This window comes from Cupressus sempervirens, chromosome 1 (assembly GCF_028749045.1).
Source record: "Cupressus sempervirens isolate cs-2001-9-10 chromosome 1, ASM2874904v1, whole genome shotgun sequence".
NCBI lineage: Eukaryota > Viridiplantae > Streptophyta > Pinopsida > Cupressales > Cupressaceae > Cupressus > Cupressus sempervirens.
This window is the reverse complement of record NC_143118.1, coordinates 112649143-112668869: the sequence shown is the minus strand read 5'-3', so window position 1 is coordinate 112668869 and position 19727 is coordinate 112649143. Positions and strand designations below refer to the sequence as shown.

Below are 19727 nucleotides of genomic sequence, written 5' to 3'. Positions count from 1 at the left end.
TTGGCAGTGTGTATAGATGAGTCCCAGGATCATATTGGCATTGATGACATCCAGGAGGATGCAGTGGGCAATTTTGAAGACTTAGTTTCCTTGAGTACAGAGGAGTTGGACAGCAATGCTAATGTTTTTGATACTCCATATGTTGATATGAGCTTTAGATTTGATTCACAGGATATGGATGGTAATACTCTAGAGACTAGTAACTTTGAGGACACTCCTTCAGACAGTGCATCAGAGGAGGTTTGTAGGAGACAGTCAAGCCAGTGCCATCATGTGTCTAATCAGTTGAGAGTTAGTGACCAAGACATTGCTATCACTTGCCAACATTTCGATGTTGCTCGTCATTTGTTAGCAGTTTATGGATGGGGTTCTCCTACTAGTGATGAGCAGGGAGGAAATTATCTTTCCTTGACAGAGATCCACTCTTTATGGGAGGCTATTCGGATTTTGAGACAAAATTATATGCAGTTGGTAGCCGACAGAGATTATCTTATGGAGTGGGGCAGTACAGCATATGATGCATTGTTGGCCAAGGAAGATGAGGTGAGTGAGCTTACTAAGCAGCTTGAGGTGACTTCTGAGATTCTTGAGAGTACACAGTTGGCTCTCAAGGAGTCATAGTTTCATTTGGCTAAGGTGACCATGGAGTTAGAGCGACTACAGTCTTTACCTAATTCTATACAGTCACAAGTTGTGGTGTTTGGTGATCCGAGGATGTCCATGGCCGAGATTGTTAGAGACAGTGGAGATGGGGATGCATCCATCCTTGATACTAACATTGGCATATCAGGTTCATTCCCACTAGAGTCAGGTTCAATTGAGTTGGGTGCTGTAGCAGATTTTTGTGGTGTGCCTAACATGGTGGTGACCTCTAGTACTAATGGCACGAAGACTAAAGATGGTGTATCAAAGACCATGTGTGACGTTGGTGAGCTGATAGTTGGCATGGTTCCTACTAGTAATACTACTCCTTTTGCAATGTCTTCAGAGGTATTAGTCAGTTCCAACTTGGTTAATGATTGATTGCAGTTAGTTACATCTGGATTACAGTCTGAGCCACTAACTAAGATTGGTGCATTCTATCGGCATTACACTGTGAGGTATGCTCATCTATCTACCTTTGATGACCATGTTGATGAGATGATGATACAGAGATGTACTTTGGTTCCTAGTGCTTATCATCAGTTATGGGATAGTTTGATGCCTCAGGATGAGAGTTGTGATGGGCATGACATGGTGATAGGTCCTGCAATTGACAGGTTGATAATACATGACTTAGAGCAGGATTTTTGGAGTGATGCTTTAGCAGGTGTTGTTATTGATTCTACTCCTTTGGCTATGACATCTCTTGACTTAGCTGGTGATCAGTCACAGTGGGTTGTATCACTTCTTCATGGTGAGTTGTTGACTGAGGTTAGTTTTTTTTATCAACATTATATTGCAGGGTATGTACATCAGTTAGAATTTGATCCTTGTGCTGAGGAGTTGATGGCAGACAAATTTGGTTTGGATTCCATTTCTTACTCTTTATCTTGTAATGTCTTTTCACCATCAGCAGTGTATGGGAGTTATGGTTATGAGATAGTGGCTGATGATTTGCAGAGTTGTGTTGACTATAGGAGTTGTACAGTGTGTGGATTCTCCATACTTGGTACAGTTTCATTCGAGAGGGTTCACCATTGTTGCAGAGTTGGATTGTACATTCCATATAGGCCAGTGGGATGCGTTGATGGTATTTACTGTGTTGGTAGTTTGATTTGTCCACTTTACTTGGGTTCTGATGTTCTAAGAGTTTGTGCCTCATGGGTTTTTGATTGTGGTAGTGGTGATTTCAGAGTTTGGTTGAGCTATAATTGTCAATTTGATTATGGATTCCTCTTGGTCATATTGCAGAGGATATTGCAGGAGCCTGTGTTAATTGGTAGTAGTATAGTTCATGACTACATTTGGGATCCAGGTGGATTGATTGGTTTATTGTTCAGCCATTGCTTGAGGACAAGCAATGATTGGGAGGGGAGGACTTTTCATGTCCCCTTTTCAAATAATTAAAAAAGAAAATCTTTGCTAAGGCAGGCAGGCCCAAGAAAGTGAAGTTTCAGAAAAAGGGGGTTAATCTTTGGAAACCGTTGGACTAATAAATGAAAATTATTATTAAAATAAGTTTCATTAACCTCTCTTGGATGTGAGTTACAGTTATGCCCTCTTTTAAGGGGTTTGGAGGCATTTTGGGCTCATTCCAGAACTTGATTTTGCTGATTTCTTTGTTATTCTTCAGAGGCTGCCAAACCTGTAGAGAAGGAGACCCAAGAACGGGAGTTTGCAGGTTTCCAGGGAGACCCAAGAATGGGAGTTTGCAGGTTTCTAGGAAGGGTAAGGATGGGAGTTTGAAGCCATTCCATGTGCATGCTCATACAGAGTTTGCCTTTGTGTTGAACAGTGTAGATTTGTGGGTTTTTGGGTGTGTTTTTTGCATGAGTTTGGTGTTTTCAGTTGAGCATTTCATATCAGTTTTAGTTTATATTGTATTTCAGACTTTAAGCTATTAAAATAGAGCTGAATATATGTGTTGGGATGTGATTAAACTTCTGGGATAGTTTATTAGTGTTTTTGTGGTGTTTCCGGGCATTTTTGTGTTAATTTCGGGAGCCCGATGAGCATAGTTTTTTTCCTACATTTGTGAGCTGCTATGTAAAGGCTATATAGATCTAGAAATTTCATTTTGTAGGCTTTTATGCTGCTGAAATTTCTTTAAAAATATCCATTTTCAGATTTATTAATAATAGGTGAAGCTGTGAAGCTTTTGGCACCATTTCTGGCATACCCGATTTGGGGTTTCTTGAGAAATTTGGAGGATCTTTGTGATATTAGTTGTTTGATCTTAAAGATCTGATTAAAGGTTGGAAATATCATACAAAAATCAGAAAAGGGACATTTCATGTAAACCAAGTTGTAAATCAATAGCAAGTTTCAGTGACTATCAAATCACATATAATGAATGTCAAGTTGCATTCAAAAACTGAGATATAGTCAGGAGCTGAGTTGCAAATAGAAGCTAAGGCACATTTTGATTCTAAGATAATTGTACATGAAAGAGATATTGAATTTCCAGATAGACAAGTGCATAGTGATTTACAAGTTGATAGACCTAATGAGGAAAGAAGAGCAGAACCAAGATTTTCAAAATATGTTAAGACACATCACCCTACTAAAAAAATTATTGGAGATAAAGATGATAGACAAATGATAAGGAATAGGATGAGAAGTGATGCATGTTTTTTTTGAATGCATGAGCCTAAGATAGTGAAAGATTCCTTAGAAAATGAGGACTAGAGTAAACCCATGAAAGAAGAGATTGAGCAGATTGAGAAAAGCAAGACATGGACTCTACTTCTCAGACTAGAGGATGAGAATGTGAGTAGAACCAAGTAGGTGTATAGAAACAAGTTAAATAAAAATGGTGAAGTCATAAAGAATAAGGAAAGATTAGTTTGCAAAGGGTATGCATAAAAAGAAGGAATAGACTATGGAGAACCATTTTCCCCTATTGCAAGATTGGAAGGACTAAGAACTCTACTTCCTTACTGTAAGAATTTTTCTTAGAGGAAAATCACCCAAGATTAAGGAACTCAAGCACAAGCACAGAATTTGTGATAGCTGCTCCAATCTAGAAGTTGATCCATGACTACTAAATAATGTTCCTCCCTTTTGGAAGAAACAATATCATAGGTACAACTGAGATGCTTCCCTAATGTGTAGAAAGAATCACAATGACAAATGGAGTCTCTAAAACCTACTTAATTGTCCTTGTGTCAATACTGACTATCACCCCTTCCAACACTGCTGAAAAGAATATGGTCGAATCTAGTAAGGATGAATGTAGAACATATTCCAAAGAACCATGTGTCTCCTTGAATGATAAAGAGACCTCTTGCAACTGGTGTACATAAGGATCCACAATCATATCAACTTGGAAAGATTGATCATGTAGAGAATGGACAAGAGGGTCAGAGTAGGCCCTCACAAAAACTAAAGAAGGATATTCTGCATCAAATAGAAGATGTATAGCATCAATGATGTCTCCCATATTTTCTATGTATGACTCCACAAAAAAACTTGAAATATCAGCTATGTAGTCATCCCTTGATGTTGGAGCTAGAAGACAAGGTGTACCCTACTATTCTAATTTGCATAGACCTACCACTATAGCAATGTATGCATGTGGAATGTGCTGATGTTGTGACATCATGTTATATCTATCAATAAGATCCCACATATCTGAATCTGTCGAATCAATATCACTACTGTCACTATCAGTTTCCACAATGTATGAAGTATGGAGAGGATTAGAGGATAAGATAGGTGAACTTTCCTCAAAGTGTACATTCCTCTCTATAAAAATATCATGAGTCTCAATATCCATAAGTCTATATGCCTTAAAACTATCTTCATATCCAATGAAAGTACAAGGCCTTGGTGGTGGTGTCTTGCATTTCCAAAAATATATGTTTGCCCATGCTGGACAACCAAAAACTTTGAAGTGTCTCACAACTAGTTTTCTGCCACACCATGCCTCAAAAGGAGTCTTTCCATATAAGACATTATGAGGAGACCTATTAAGTATGTGATTGGCAATTTCTTATAGCTTTAACTTCAAGTGATGGATCAAGAGACTTGGCTTGAATCATACAACTTGTCATAGACTTAAGAGTTCTAATCCTCATTTCTGCAACACTTGTCTTTTGCAAACTGAATGCTACTAGAATCTGAAGATCAATACCCTCAAGCTCACAAAAGTCTCTAAGTCTTAAGTTCACATATATGCTTTCATTGTTCATATGAAGAACCTTGATGGCTTTCATTGATTGCTTTTCAACATGACTCCTGAAGGCTAGAAACTTATCAAACACTTTGTTCTTTTCTTGCTAACTGATGTCACTACAAAAGGACCTAGTAGAACTATGTGAACCAAATCAAGAGTGACTGATGCTCTCTAAGACTTCCCTTTATCATACTTCTCTTCTTGATGCATATCCATTGAACAACTTGAACACTCACCTTTAGAAAAGTTGATTGTAGGTATACCTTTGATGATATTGTTTGAGCAAAGTTGATGAAGATAGAAAAAGGCAAGATGTCCATACCACTCATGCCATAATTTTCTTTATGAATGAGATAGATTCAAAAAGGCATGTGAAGGATACTTAGGCACAAAGTGGGGAAAAGAATAAAGCCTTTTGTGATGGTTAATTTACCTACTGTAACCACTAAATCATCTTTAAGATTGCATACCATTACAGAATCAGGAAGGAACTCAAATTTATTGCCATCTCCATAGTGAGTGATTTAGTAGACTGAAAGGAGATTAGAGCCAAGGTTGGGAATGTAGAGAACTTCTTTGAACTCTTCATTTTCCATCTCAACTTGTCCTTTCCCTTCAACTTCCACTTTTGTATCATCTCCTACAAAGATGTGTGGTACCTTAGACTACTTCAATGAAGAAAAGTCTCCTTTTGAAGAACCCATATGATAGGAGGCACTTGAGTCAAGAATCCATTCCCCTAAAGAAATTAAACCAGCCATAAGTTCTTACCATTTTCCCTTTAAAGTGGGTGGAGTTGAATCCTTGGAAGCATTTGGTACATTGATTTTGTTCTTCCTTAGTAAGTTTTATAACTCATCGATTCTATTAGTCATGTAATGATGCTCATCGTGATTTAGTTTCATACAATATGCATAAAATAGTTTATCCTTCTTGTAATTGTGTCCCTTCTTGTTAGAAGAAGAATTACCTTGTTGTGAGGAGGTATATTGTTGTGTCTCTAATTATGATTTTTTCTTCCACTGTTTCTTCTTGCTATTGGTAGAAATTTTTCCTTGTTGAGTTGATTGGTTCTCATTACTAGCCACCAATGCTTTGGTCTTTGATGACTTGATAATATCCATATCTATCAACTTGGATTGTTCCAACATCAACATTTATGCAAATGCATCAAATGTAGGCTTTCTAAAAGCACTTCCCATGGTCAACCTATGAGTGTTGTAACTTGACACAAAAGATGCATACTGTAAAAGTAGCCTCTTTAAGATGTGATGAATCAATCTATCATCCTTCATGGGATTACCACAATCTTTAAGTAGTGCTTTCAATTAATTGGCTTTGTTGATATAGTCTTGAATTGTGTCAAAGTTCTTAGGATCCAAGAGAAGTAGGTCATCCTCAAATTGGTATCCATTTTCCTCATTCACCTTACCATACAACCCTTCAAGTTTTTCCCAAGTAGCCTTGACTTCTTTAAAGCTAGAAATGTGGAAGAAGAGATCTCTATGAACACAACTCCTAATGATTCCCAAAGCCTTATTGTCTTTAATCTACCAATCAACTAGTGTTGTAGCATTTATGGGTTTTACAATTGTACCATCAACATACAAATTTAAACTTTTCTCCATTAATCTACTCCATACAATATCTTTCCATGTAGTATAATTGTGTGAAGTTAGATGTGGAGTTCTAGGTGAACCCATGATGCAAAAAAATTAAAAGAGAACAAGCTAGAAAGAGAGACACAAAAACACAAGAGGCACACCCCTATTCACTCATTCAAAAGACACCCCCCCCCCCCCCACCAAAAAAAAATGATGCTTTTGGTACTTTATATGTAGTGCATGTACAATAGGCCACTTGTCAAAATGTACAAAGTGGACTTCTAATTTAGTTGTTTACAACTATCTTTTAAGGTTCAAATATGGTACTAAGCACTATAGCTCAAATGTCCAACAATTTTGAAGAGTAATCACAGCAATACAATGCAGAAAAGGACCTAATTTTGAAAATGATATTTTTGTTCATACAAGCTATAATCTAATTGCAAATCTGGAAAGAAGAAAAAAATTAAGCACTTTCAAAAAAAATGGAACCTAAAAATGTGTCCAAATGAGCCCGTATAGAGCATTTGAAGTAGAAAAATGCAAAATTAGACAGGTAAAGTTTCCAAAAATGTAATTTCTAACAAATTCATGTACCAAAACTAGAAAAGAATAGTACCACTAAAAAGTTCATGAAATTCTACCCAAAATCCAAAAAAATGGCACCTGATTTGGAGTTTGAATGACTAAGGTATGGCCTCCCAAAGTCAAACTATCAAATCAAAATTGAATCTGAAAAGAGGTCAGGGCAGCAAACTATGAGGTTAAATTTGACAATCAAATGGCTATTGTAGTAGTTCAAATTTTCCTAGAAATGATGGTTAAATGGCCATCAAGTTTAGCATAGTAAAATGTTGGTGCCAACAAAAACATGGCCCCTACTGATGTGGCAGACGATGTCAGGATGATGTCAGCTATACGGCACTATACAAAAATGTTGATGTGTTGTATGACTAGGTTGACATGGCACCTATGTGTCACTATCATGGTAGCTAACATGGAATTTGATGTGTGGCATCATTAAGCAGCTAAGATGACATGGCACTTTGACGATGTGGTACTTAGTTAGATAGCCACCATGAAGGGTGCTGACTTGGACACATGGAAGCTTCTATAGATGCCATGTGTTGTTGTAGAAGATGTTGATGGGGGTTGTTCACTAACTGAGAAATGTTGACTAGTAGAAGACAAAGAGTGGTGTCATGATGGAAAAACTTGAATGTGTCATGTAGGAATTGAAGTAGTGGCGATCGACAATATGTTCTATGATGCCAGAGTTCAGAATATTGCACATTGGAGATAGATCCATTGGAAAATGACAACAAAAAACAAAAATGCTTTGTCGACAGTTGGGAATTTGTGGTAATTATCCCACATTTAGCACAAGAGGTGATGCCAATGTGTTTATAAACACAAACCCTCGCGCATAAAATAAAGTAAAGTCGAGCCATTGTGTTGAAAAGGGCAGTCCGCTTGCCAAAAAGTGTAGTGGGAATTTGTGGAAATAGATCATTGGGTTTGAGGTGAGCTAAAGCTGGATTCCCTTGTGTGGCTAGGAAGTTTGGAATATTTGACGGTGATAAATGGAATTTTTCATTGTGTAGTCTGCCTGTTGATGGAAATTTCAAATTTCACAGTGAATATTCCCTACGAGGGCTAGGGTTTCACCACCCAATTTTTGCAAAAAAAAATCCTTTATAGGCCCTACTAGCCTAAAAAAAATTCTAAAAATTTGTAGAAAAATGTAAACAGAAATTGTAGAGAAATTAATATAGATCTAAAAATAGATTATACAAATCTAAAAACTAATCATATCGGATTTGCAAATCAGGGCCTTCAAGTGCCAGTTTGCAAAAAAAAATTGCCTAAAATTCAAATATGGCCTAAGGTAGGTGAATTTATACTCAAATTTCATTGAATCGACATTTTGGATGCAATGGCAAGGTTCGCTTTGGCTCTAGATGCTCCCAATGACTATGATACTCTAGATCTAGGTCAATGTCCTCTAAAAGGTGAAACAATAAAATGGTCTCAAATAGCTATATGAAGAGAAATTTTCCTCAACTCTAATACCATGTAAGAATTTTTCTTAGGGAAAAATCACCCAAGATCAAGGAACTCAACCACCAGCACAGAATAGACCAATAGAGTATGATTAGAATAACAATATGATATTCAATTGATGTTGTACAAGTACACTAGGGGTGTCTAAATATAAAGGCCTCTAGACTGACTAGGAGTCAAAACACTAATAAGTCTTACAATAAGGCACATGTCCATTGGGAGTGTATTGTCTTCCATTAAGCATAGGAGATAGTGCAATGATGAGAGGATAAGCCTAAAAAGGTGTAGCACGTAAAATTATGTTGTAGACACCATGTGCTAAAATAAAGTGTGAATAATTATGTTGTCAACATGACAACTCAGTTAATTATGCAAAATCTAGTGTTGTAGATACCATGTGTTGAATTAGAGTTGCTTACTCTAGTGTTGTCAACATGAAAACTCATATGAGTATGCAAACTCCTAAGTGTCTCACCTAAGAAATAATGAAATAATGCATTGACCTAAGTAAACTTAAGTAAGTGTAATAAGTAAATACTTGAATTAATTTTTGGGGAAGATTGTGTGAGAGTTTTTTCATCAACGTTTCGAATCATACTGTATGATCCATCATCAGGATGCCACTGAGTCACTGAGAGCAAAAAATGGAGTGCAGATCTAAGAGAGGGGATAAAAAGAGGATGGAGAGGAGGGAAGGGGCACGGAGATCGAGGAGGCACGGAGGACGGAGAGGGAGAGAAGTCAAAAGAAGAGAATGCAAGGAAGAAAGGATAAGAAATGAAAATGATAAGGAAAACAAGAATAAAATAAAAAAGTATAAAAACGAGAATAAGTGTATATATATATATATATATATAATCAAAAACTCCAAAATAGAAAACAAGGACAAACAATCAATAAATTAAAGTAATAAATAACAAAAAATAAATACCTAAGCCAGTAATCAAGAAAAAACCAAGAAACAAAAAATTACATCTATATCTAAGGGGATAAATGAACATCTATACGAATATATATATCTATGAGAATATATGTATAAATGTATATAAATATGAAAGAAAATCTAAATGAATGAATAAATAAATGTGAATAAATTTGTATAGATATATATAAGAATATATATCTATATGAATGTAAATATCAATAAGAATATATATATATATATAAGCCAAAAAAACCAGAAGTGATAGAACACGAACGCAAGAAACTAAAAAACTAAAAAATAAAACGAACAAGAGAAACAATAAATAAAAATGAGAAAAAGAAAAAGAAAATGGTGCGAGGCAATAAAAACAAAAGAGTTTAAATAAAAATTAAAATTAAAATTAAACAAACAAAAATTAAAGTAAATAAATAAATGGAATGCGAATAACAAGAAAAATAAATAAATAAGTGTAAAAATTCAGAAAAACAAAAATAATATCCCCAAATGTATAAAAATATAAATATAAAAACCAAAAATATGCAAAACAAAAGTAAAATAAAAATAAATAAATGTAAAAAAACAAAAACTAATCAGATAAAATCAAAAAAATAGAAATCAACCCAAAATAAATTAATAACTAATAGAAAGATAACAAGGAAAGAAAATAGCGAAGTGAACAAAAAGAAAAAATAAAAATTGGAAAAGAGAAATAAGAAAAGAGAAATTTTATAAAAATACAATAAAATAAAAATAATAAATAATAAAAATAGAAAAATAAAAATAAAGAAAATAAAAATAAAAATAAAATGAGAGATTAAAAAAAGAAAAATGGAAAGTAAAAAGAATCCAAAAACTAAAAAATAAATGAAAAGGAATACACACATAAATAACTGTAAAAATAAGTGCAGACCGCAAAAAACTAAGGCAACCAACAAAGAGAAGAAAAAATGTTGGGGACCCCGAGGAGAGAAACAAGACCGAGGGTGACGAAGAGGGAGGGAGAGGGAGAAAGAGGGGGAGAGAGAGCGAGAGTGGAGGAGACGAGGACAGGCATCCACCCAGAGCTGGAAAGCGAGGGGGAAGGGGGAGAGACAGAGGGGAGCAACGGAGAGCCAGGAAAGAGAAAAGTGGAAGAAAAAGGGGGAGGGGAGAAACCCAAGCTAGGAGGGAAGAACACGAGGTGAAAGAGGAGGGAGGGAAGACAACAGAGGATGCCAAGAGGTGTTCAGGTTCCAGCCATCATCGCGATTGAGGTTGGAAGGGTTGTTGAAGATTTCAACAGCCTCTTTGAGTTTCCTCTTGAAGAAGTTGTCTTCCCTGCACACAACATGAGCGTTTTCTAGGGAGACATGATGCTTAGTGGCAGCGGAGTGTTCTGCCAAGGCTGATTTGGCCACTCGTTCATGCCTAATGTCAGCAGCATGTTCTTTGATCCTCATGTGGATAGAGCGACCAGTTTCGCCTATATAAGGAGTGCCACATGAGCACTGGATCTTATAGACACCCAATTCCAAGAAGACATCCCTGGGGTCTTTAAGTGAGGGGATGCAATTTTTTAAGGTGGTCAAGGGTCTGAAAGCCACCTGCACACCATGCTTGGTAAGAATTTTGGCGATCTTGTGAGAGATGCTGGCAACGAAAGGAAGAGAGATGAAAGAAGAGGGGTCTGGGGGAGAAGAGGAAGGGAGCGAGGAGGCGCGTGAGAAAGACCTAGCGAGCTTGAAAGCTCGAGAGATTTGTTTGTGCGAGTAGCCATTCCATAGGAAGACTTGATAGAGGTGGGAAAGCTCAAGGTCTAAGTTGTCCACATCGCAAATACGGAAGGCTCTCAAGGCAAGGGTTTTGATAATGCCCACTTTTTGGCTAGGGTGGTGATGCGAAGCAGCATGAAGATAGCGGTCGGTATGAGTGGCTTTGCGGAAAACCTTGCGACCTAAGGAACCATCAGGTTTCCTGATAATCAAGATGTCAAGAAAAGGTAAGCACTTGGCAGATTCAACCTCTTTGGTAAAAGAAATGCAAGAAGCCACATTGTTGAGATGCGCATGAAACTCTTCAAGCTTTTCAAGGCCATGGGGCCAACAGACGTTGGTGTCATCAACATAACGTTTCCACCATTTAGGTTTGAGAGGGGAAGAATGTAGAGCAATGTCTTCAAAATGTTCCATATAGAGGTTGGCAACAAGTGGAGAGAGGGGCGAGCCCATGGCTACACCATCCACTTGCTCGTAGATAACCCCTTGGAAAGAGAAGAAAGTGGATCGAAGACATAACTCTACTAAGGAGGCAACCTCAGAATTGACCTTGCGCTTGATGATGTCAATAGCATCGGTGATGGGGACTTTGGTGAAGAGGGAAACAACATTAAAGCTGACCAAGATATCCCTATCATCGCACGAGGCATCACGAATAAAATCAACAAAGTGTTGCGAGTCCTTGACAAATGAGTCAACATTACCAACATGAGGGGATAAGAGCTTAGCTAAGAAGGAGGCGAGCTTGTAGGTAGGGGATCCCATAGTATCCACAATGGGCCTTAAAGGAATATTGGTTTTATGGATCTTAGGGATGCCATAGATACGAGGAGTAAGCTCTTTGGAGGGCAAGAGATGCCTCTTGGTGGCATCGTCAAACGAGGAGTTGGCGATGGCCAATTTGACCTTCTTCAAGATTTTGTTGCACGGGTTGCGATGAACAACCCTATAGCTGTCAGGGTCTGAGAGAAGGTCATACATCTTGGAAATATAGTCTGATTTATCCAAGATAATAGTGGCATTGCCTTACTTATTTACATCAACACTTACTCTACATACAAAGGTTTCAAAGTTTATCAAATGGATGTGAATTTAGCATTTTTGAATGGTCTATTAGAAGAAGAGGTTTACATAAAACAACCAGAAGGATTTGTTGATGCTAACAACAAGAACATGGTATGTAGACTATGTAAATATTTATATGGTTTAAAGCAAGCCCTAAGAACATGGTATGAAAGGCTTCACAATTATCTTGTGAAGATTGGTTTCGAGAAGACAAATGATAACAGCAATTTGTACTTGAAGACAGAAGGAAGTAAAAGTATTTTACTATTTGGAGGTCAAGATACATTATGTAAAGAATTTGCAAATGAAATGAAGAAAGAATTTGAGATGTCTATATTTGGAGAGATCAAGTTCTTTATTGGTTTTCAAGTATATTAGATGAAATATGGCATAGACATCACTCTATCTATGTATGTAAAGGACATATTGAAAACTTTTGGATTGGAAGATTCCAAACCAATTAGCACACCTATGGTGACAAGACACAAGTTGTCAAAGAATGATGATTCAACTAATGTGAATCAAACATTTTATAGGTCTATGATTGGAAAATTTCAATATGTAGTGCATACTAGACCTAACACTACTTTATTTATTGGGATTGTTGTAAGATTCTCTACTAAACCTAAAGAGAATCATTTAATGGTTCTTAAGACAATTATGAGATATCTGAAAGAAAAATATGGTTTATACTACAAGAAAAATGAAAAATTTAATTTGAGAGCCTACACTGATGTTGATTGGGTTGGAAATATTGATGATAAAAAGAGCACAAGAGGTGGAGAATTTTTCTTAGGAAAGAGGTTGGTCACCTGGACCAGCAAGAAACAAAATTGTATATTGCAATCTATTGTTGAAGTGGAATATAGTGTTGCTATAGTAAATTGTATAAATATTATATGGATCAAACAGCTACTCAAAGGTATGAAGGAGGAAATCACTAAACCTATGGTACTTTATTGTGACAATACACATGCTATAAATATATCAAAGAACCCTATAATGCACACAAAGACTAAGCACATTGCAATCAACTATTATTACTTGAGAGGGTTAGTTCAAGACAAAGAAGTGAGGATGGAATATGTGAATACAAAAGAATAGATAACTAATATCTTCACAAAATATTTACCTAAGGATGCTCATGAGTATCTAAGAGGAAAACTAAGGGTGATACCACTATCCAAAGCTACTTAAGAAGCATCAATAGTGCCCTGCATCAAGTGAGATGAATGTTGTATCTTACAACTTGATGCAGTGGATATTACTTTAAGAGTTGCCTAAACTAATGAAGGAACTAAATTAGAAGATTTACAATCACATGAAAGGTGATAGAGGGAGAATTTGAAATTGATTATATCTTCATATAGAGATGACAAGTATTTGGCATTATTGTCAAAGAGGGATATATAAGACTGCTAACATATACCTAGTAAGAGGGAGAAAGAATTGAGGGAGATATAAGAAAGAACACACACACACACACAGAGAGAGAGAGAGAGAGAGAGAGAGAGAGACCTGAATATCAGAAAGAGGGAGATATAAGTCAAAGGGAGAAGATAAAGTAAAGGAACTTGACAAAGCTTACATTACCCTACACAGAGGAAGGACATATACTACACTAATAGAGGGAGAAATTTCAAAGATTATTTTCTTTTTGGTATTATTAATGGTATTAGTTTGTCATCAATGCCAAAGAGGGAGATTTTTGATATAAGATTATTTTGAAGTGAAGAACCTATAATGGAAAAATCATTATTTTGTCAATGATGTCAAACTTACTACTTGTTGGTGAGACAAATGCTTTTTTGTTCTAAAAGCTATCATTTATTTGATTGATGAAGAGGATTTGAAAAGATGAGATAAAAATAGCACCTATAGAAAGGTTGATTTATTTGGCATATAAAAGAAGCACTAAGACCAAGTAAGACATTGATACTATAGTGTATTGTTTATCTACTGGAAGTTTGAAATGAAAGATTACTCGAGTTAAGACTAGAAGAAGATCAAGTATGAAAAGTGTTTGTTAAGCCTTGCTAAGAAGTCAATGCAAGCTGAGTAGAAATCAGTGGAAGTGAAAATCAAGAGATGTCGAGAAAAGATGAAAAATAGTGCAAGTTGAGTGATTGTTAGTATATGCCAAGTAAAGTTTAGATGGTGTCGAGCATCAGTAAACTCTAGTATTTTCTGAGTAAACTAGTATAGTTTTCGAGTGACAGAAAATAGTGTTAAATCAAAGATTTGACAAATCTAAGCTAACTTCTTTTTTTTTGAATTGTGTAAAACATGTGGAAGATAACTATGATGAGCTAGTGGCACTAAATTCAAGGTAAACTATTTTGAGTTGAATTAAAGGAAGATTGGGGAATAAGTATCTAGAGGAACCAAATGTAAAAATGGGTAGATTCATTGTATCCTACCTAACCCTAGAGTGGATGAGTGTAAAAAGATCTTAATTCTCTATTTACAGATATAGTTGATCAGAAGAAAAGCTTTTCATGTGTGAGAACCTAAGGAAGATAAGGAGTCTAGGGTGTTGCTTCATTTAGTGGTCAAATAGAAGTTATTTCAATTAGCATGCAAAGAAAGAAGGCTTAAGACTATGAATGCTTGAAGGGTGAACAAGCTATCAAAGTCGAAGTGTGTGAATGACAATCACAATGGATGATTGAAATAGAGATCTATAATTTGCAACTGAGTTGTAATTTTTTATCATATCAAGCCTTACTACTAATTTCTAATCATTGTATTAGTTTAGGGTAAATGATTTCTTTTATGAATAGTCCTTTTCTATTAATAAATAATATACTAAGATTGCTATTCATAAAAATGGGCTAGGGGATACAAGATTACTCTGTGAGAGTTCACACGGCCAAAGCTAGAATCAACAACTATTCATCAAAAAATATATAAGAAGAAACCTTCAAGTAGCTAAAGTAGTGCCAACTGAGGGGAGGTACATCTTGATCATGAAATCTCAAGTCATCCCTATGATTTGCAGGTGAGTTGGCAATAGTCTAGTCATTGACAGCATCATCAGGGGCCTGGTCAGCATCCTTTGTATTAGGTCATGGAGGTGAGATGGCCAATTCTAGGTGAAAGGGCCACTTTCTAGAAATCACATGCCAAGGACCAGGAGGAGGAGTCAGGGACCAAACTGTGCCATGATGGGGTAGGGAAATTGAGTGATGCCACCAACCACCATCACCACTATTGGGAGAGTGATGGCGAGAAGACTACGAACATGATGTGTGCAAGTGATGGCCCAAATAACTGTGCCCCTGGTGGTGGCCTATGGGTAGCATGGTATCAACTAAGGCATCTAGAGGTACTCTAGCAATAGTACAAGGGGAATTTCCCCACTAATTGAGAGGCTCTTAAAGGTGGGCCACCTCCAAGGCCACCTTGTTTTCTTTCACTTGAATCTACATCATTACATTATTACAAATGCACGCTTTAGTGTTCATAGCAATATTTATATAAAGAAAAATTAGTAAAAAGAATAGCATTTATATCTTTCCATAGAGTGAAAAAAATCTTCATCCTGAAGGTATGCTAGATCTGGGTAAATTTTCTTGGGATCCTAGGAGAATCACCCAAAATAACCATATGCCAAGAAAAGGGTTTAGGCAAAAATGGCTTAAGAAAATCATGAATTCAATGCCAATAATTTTGAGCATGTCTATAGAACTAGAAAATATGCAGGAAAGACTCTAGTTGGCCACAAAATGGACACCTAAAAGCCAAAACCCCAATATGCTAAGGTCGAGGCCCAAGGGGAAGCCAGACACCAAGAAAAATGAGCAATCTTGGGTTCTATAATGGCACTCCAAATAGTGTCAAAGCACTTTCTCCATTGAGAAAGGGAATATTGCAAATGCCATCTCTGATTAAGCATATCCACCATCGATAGATGGGGAGAGAGCCATCTATATCCCAAACTTGGCTTGTAGCTAGTGGATGGAGTGGCAGGATACCACTTCTAGTCAGTCCACTAAGGTCGAATAGACTAGATACCCACTTTATGAATTAAGTGGCATGGAATTACAAAAAGCAACAAGTTAAAAGTTTGACAATTTGAATGGGAAAGCCAGTACTGGATGTGCATATCTTCCCAAGTTCTAAGACTCATAGAGACCCTAGAGAAAAGATCTTTAGGAGTCTTGATGCCTCATTTGAAAAAAAGCAGATCACTAGCACCTTGAGTCTTGGCTAGGGGAATACCCTAGATGGCATACAGAGGAGACCACCAAATGTTCTGCTAGTTCAAAGAGAGCCCATCATGGAACTCATCACTAGACCAATAAAGCCAAGGCTTAACAACTTCCCAAGCTTTCCATGTACTTTTGATAACAAAAGAGTTTTATATGTGCATGGGTTCTCATATGATGAGAAGGGTTTGAAAGCCAATCCCCTTCCATGTAGGTCTATTAATAGGAAACCCAAAGGAAATGCAATGTCAAACCAGAATCTTTCAAGCTTTATCTCTAATGATGGCATGAATAATCCATTTGGCATGCAGAGCAAGGCCTTGCTTCTGCGTGGAGAGGAGGCCAAGGGCTCTAGACTCTTTAGGGAGACAACAAAAATCCCAAGAAACTTTGTGAAAGCCATGATGGTCGGAACCAAAAGCCCAAATAAAATCATAGAGCAATCAATCTAATTTCTAATAGGAGGCTTTTGAAAGATCCCAATAGGAAGAATAATAGACATGCATAGCTGTAAGAACTTTAGAAAAAATATGAAATTTTCCGCAAGAGAAAGGGGTTTCATAAGCCAATAGTCTAACTTCTTTTTAATCTTAGCAAGCACAATGTTCCATAGATCCACTAGCAATTCTTGAAAGGCAAAAGGAATACCTAAAAAGTAGAAAATCTCCTTGTTTGTGACCCATTTCCATTCAAAATGATTAAGCCAAGGTGAAGCTAGAAAAAAAGGCTGGTGATAACAGAGAATTTTATGTCATTGAATAGTAGAGCCAAAGGCTTGACAAAAAGTGTCAAGGCAATTCAAGGAATTATTAATGTTTTCTTCATCCTCCAAAAGAGTGAGAAAAGAATCATTAGAAAAATGACCATCGACCAACTGGGAAGAGGATTCTAGTAAAGAAATTCCATGAACCAAACTAAAAGGCATGGAGTAGGCTAGCAAGTAGCCAAACCCTTTAGCAACAAGAACATATAACACTAGAGCCAGAGGAAAACCATGCCTAATTGAACAAAAAATCTTAAAGGTGTTAGATTGGGAGTTATTGATAGTAATGCAAGCATTAGCATCTCCAAAGAGCATCTCCACAGACTACAGAAAATTGGGACCAAAACCAAGAGCCTAAAGCATAGCCAAAATAAAAGGCCATTCAATCCGGTCATAACCTTTAGCAAAATATATTTTCAAAAAAATAGATGACTGATTGGACTTGCAAGCCCACTCCATACCTTCCTAGACATCAATAATGTTGTCAAAAATATATATGGATTTGATAAAGTCAGTTCGCTCGGACCACACAATTAAAGGAAGGAGATGGAAAATTTTAAGAGAAATTGCCTTAGCAATAATCTTATAGGACACATTAAGAAGGGTAATTGGACACAAATTACAAATATCCTCAAGATCTTCATCTTTAGGTATGAATTTGATGCTTCCTTTGTTGTTAATAGCTCCTAGGCTTTTAGAATGATAGGCTTCAAGATAAACTTTGTGCAAATCAAGACTAATATACTCCCAAAGTTGTTTGTAAAATTTACAAGGAAACCCATCACACTCGGGAGACATGTCATCAACCATGGATAAAACTACCTCTTTAAGGTCTCAGACGGTAAGAAGTTGCTCATAGAAAGTACGTTACTCAACTGTTAGGCAGTTTGGAGTAACAAAAATACACTTTCTAAGGGCTTCCTCCCAAGCAATCAAATTTCCTGGTAAAGTAAACACATTTTTATAGTAATTAACAAAAGCTTGCAAGATGTTAGGGAGACTTTAGAGAATAGAAGTGTGTTATTTGATTTTTTTAATCCCAAAATCGATATGACAGGCTCAAAGAGCCTAAAAGAACTACTTCAAAGCTTTATCACCAACCTCCAACCAATGGAGGCGAGTTTTGATTTGGGCCCCTCGAGCAGCATAATTATCTACAACTTATTTGTCATGGCATAGTTTTCCAAGTTGAATTTTTAAATCAACATCAAAAGGGTTAAGGGTGAGAGGCTCAAAAGATTTCTTGAGAGTAGTGGTAGTGGATTCATAAGATGACTTCTGAAAACTACCAAATGTCACCCACAGATGTGCAAAAAGTGAGTAGTTCTAGTAATGGCATCATTCCACCACTGAATTCACCCTATCTAGGAATGCAAACATGGCTCTAAATTTTAGATACATAGGATATTAGCAATAGTGGAAGCATGCATCAACACTAACATGTTGAGGGAAAATTGAGTTTTGAAAACTTGCTAGACAACTGTGTGCCACAAGATATCAAAATAAATGGGATAGTGGTTTGATAACATCACATATGGTAAGGGAATGATAGGTAAATCTTGATCCTTGGAAAAGGAGAAAAAAAATTGAATAATAATCATGGCACGATGGAGACATTTTAAAATGCAATCAGAGCCAGCTCAAAAGTTGGACCAAGTGTGCCAAACCCCACTATGTTAGTGGTGGTTAGTATTGGGATCAAAAAGGCCCAATTTATTATGCATGTAGTACTGGGCTTCCCTTTCCCCAGCTATCCAGTAAAAAGGAAAATTTCATCTTTGTCAAAGGCCAGCTCAACCATATTGAAGTCGCCACACATAACCCAAGTAGCTGGAGGCAAGTTGTTAGCCAGCCAGCCCCACAATTGAGATCTTACCATAGCATCATTAGGAGCATAAAAATTAATGATGCCAAAAGAATGATTGTTAATAGAAAGAAAAAGCCAAATAATTTTGTACATGGGGTTAGAACCATGCGAAATAATAGAAAAATGAAGATGAGGTGATAGAAGAGTAACTACACCACCTTTGGTAGAATCGTGCTAAGAGGAAAACATAATGTCATTCGACTAAATGACGTAACATGTAGAGGAAAGAATAAAACTAGAGATCTTAACTTCTTGCATACAGAGAAAATCTAAATTACCAAGTCTATGACAAGTATCCCTAACATAGTACTTTCTGAAGAGATATATAAGACCTTGCATATTCCATGATAAAAAATTCATGAAAATTCTTCCATATCTTCCTCATCCTCAAGAGAGGAGTAGCTATTCTACAAGAAAGTTGAAACTATGTTAAAGCCAAAAGGAAAATCTTCTGGACTAATGGCCCGACATTTCTCCTCTGGTTTCTCAACACATTTAGGAAGACTATGAGAACATTGCACATTTTGAGTTTTCTATGGAAGAAGTAGAAAGAGGGGTATGAATCACAATTGAGGTGTTAGCCCCGGTGAACACCTTAATCCCCTATGAACCAAGGTTTGAAACCTATGAAATACCAGGGTTTAGTTCCAAAAAA

At 36.6% G+C, this 19727-nt stretch overlaps 1 protein-coding gene across 1 annotated transcript; it reads right to left on the bottom strand.

The window, feature by feature from the left end:
* Positions 1–10572: 10572 nt before the first annotated feature.
* Positions 10573–12147, bottom strand: LOC149576473 (uncharacterized). Its single transcript, XM_089794446.1, has one exon. The coding sequence runs from the start codon at positions 12145–12147 to the stop codon at positions 10573–10575; it is 1575 nt and encodes a 524-aa protein (XP_089650572.1).
* Between the last annotated feature and the right edge of the window lie 7580 nt (positions 12148–19727).

Coding starts and splice junctions, on each gene's coding strand:
- LOC149576473 (XM_089794446.1), bottom strand. CDS start 12,147: ATGTATGACCTTCTCTCAGACCCTGACAGCTATAGGGTTGTTCATCGC.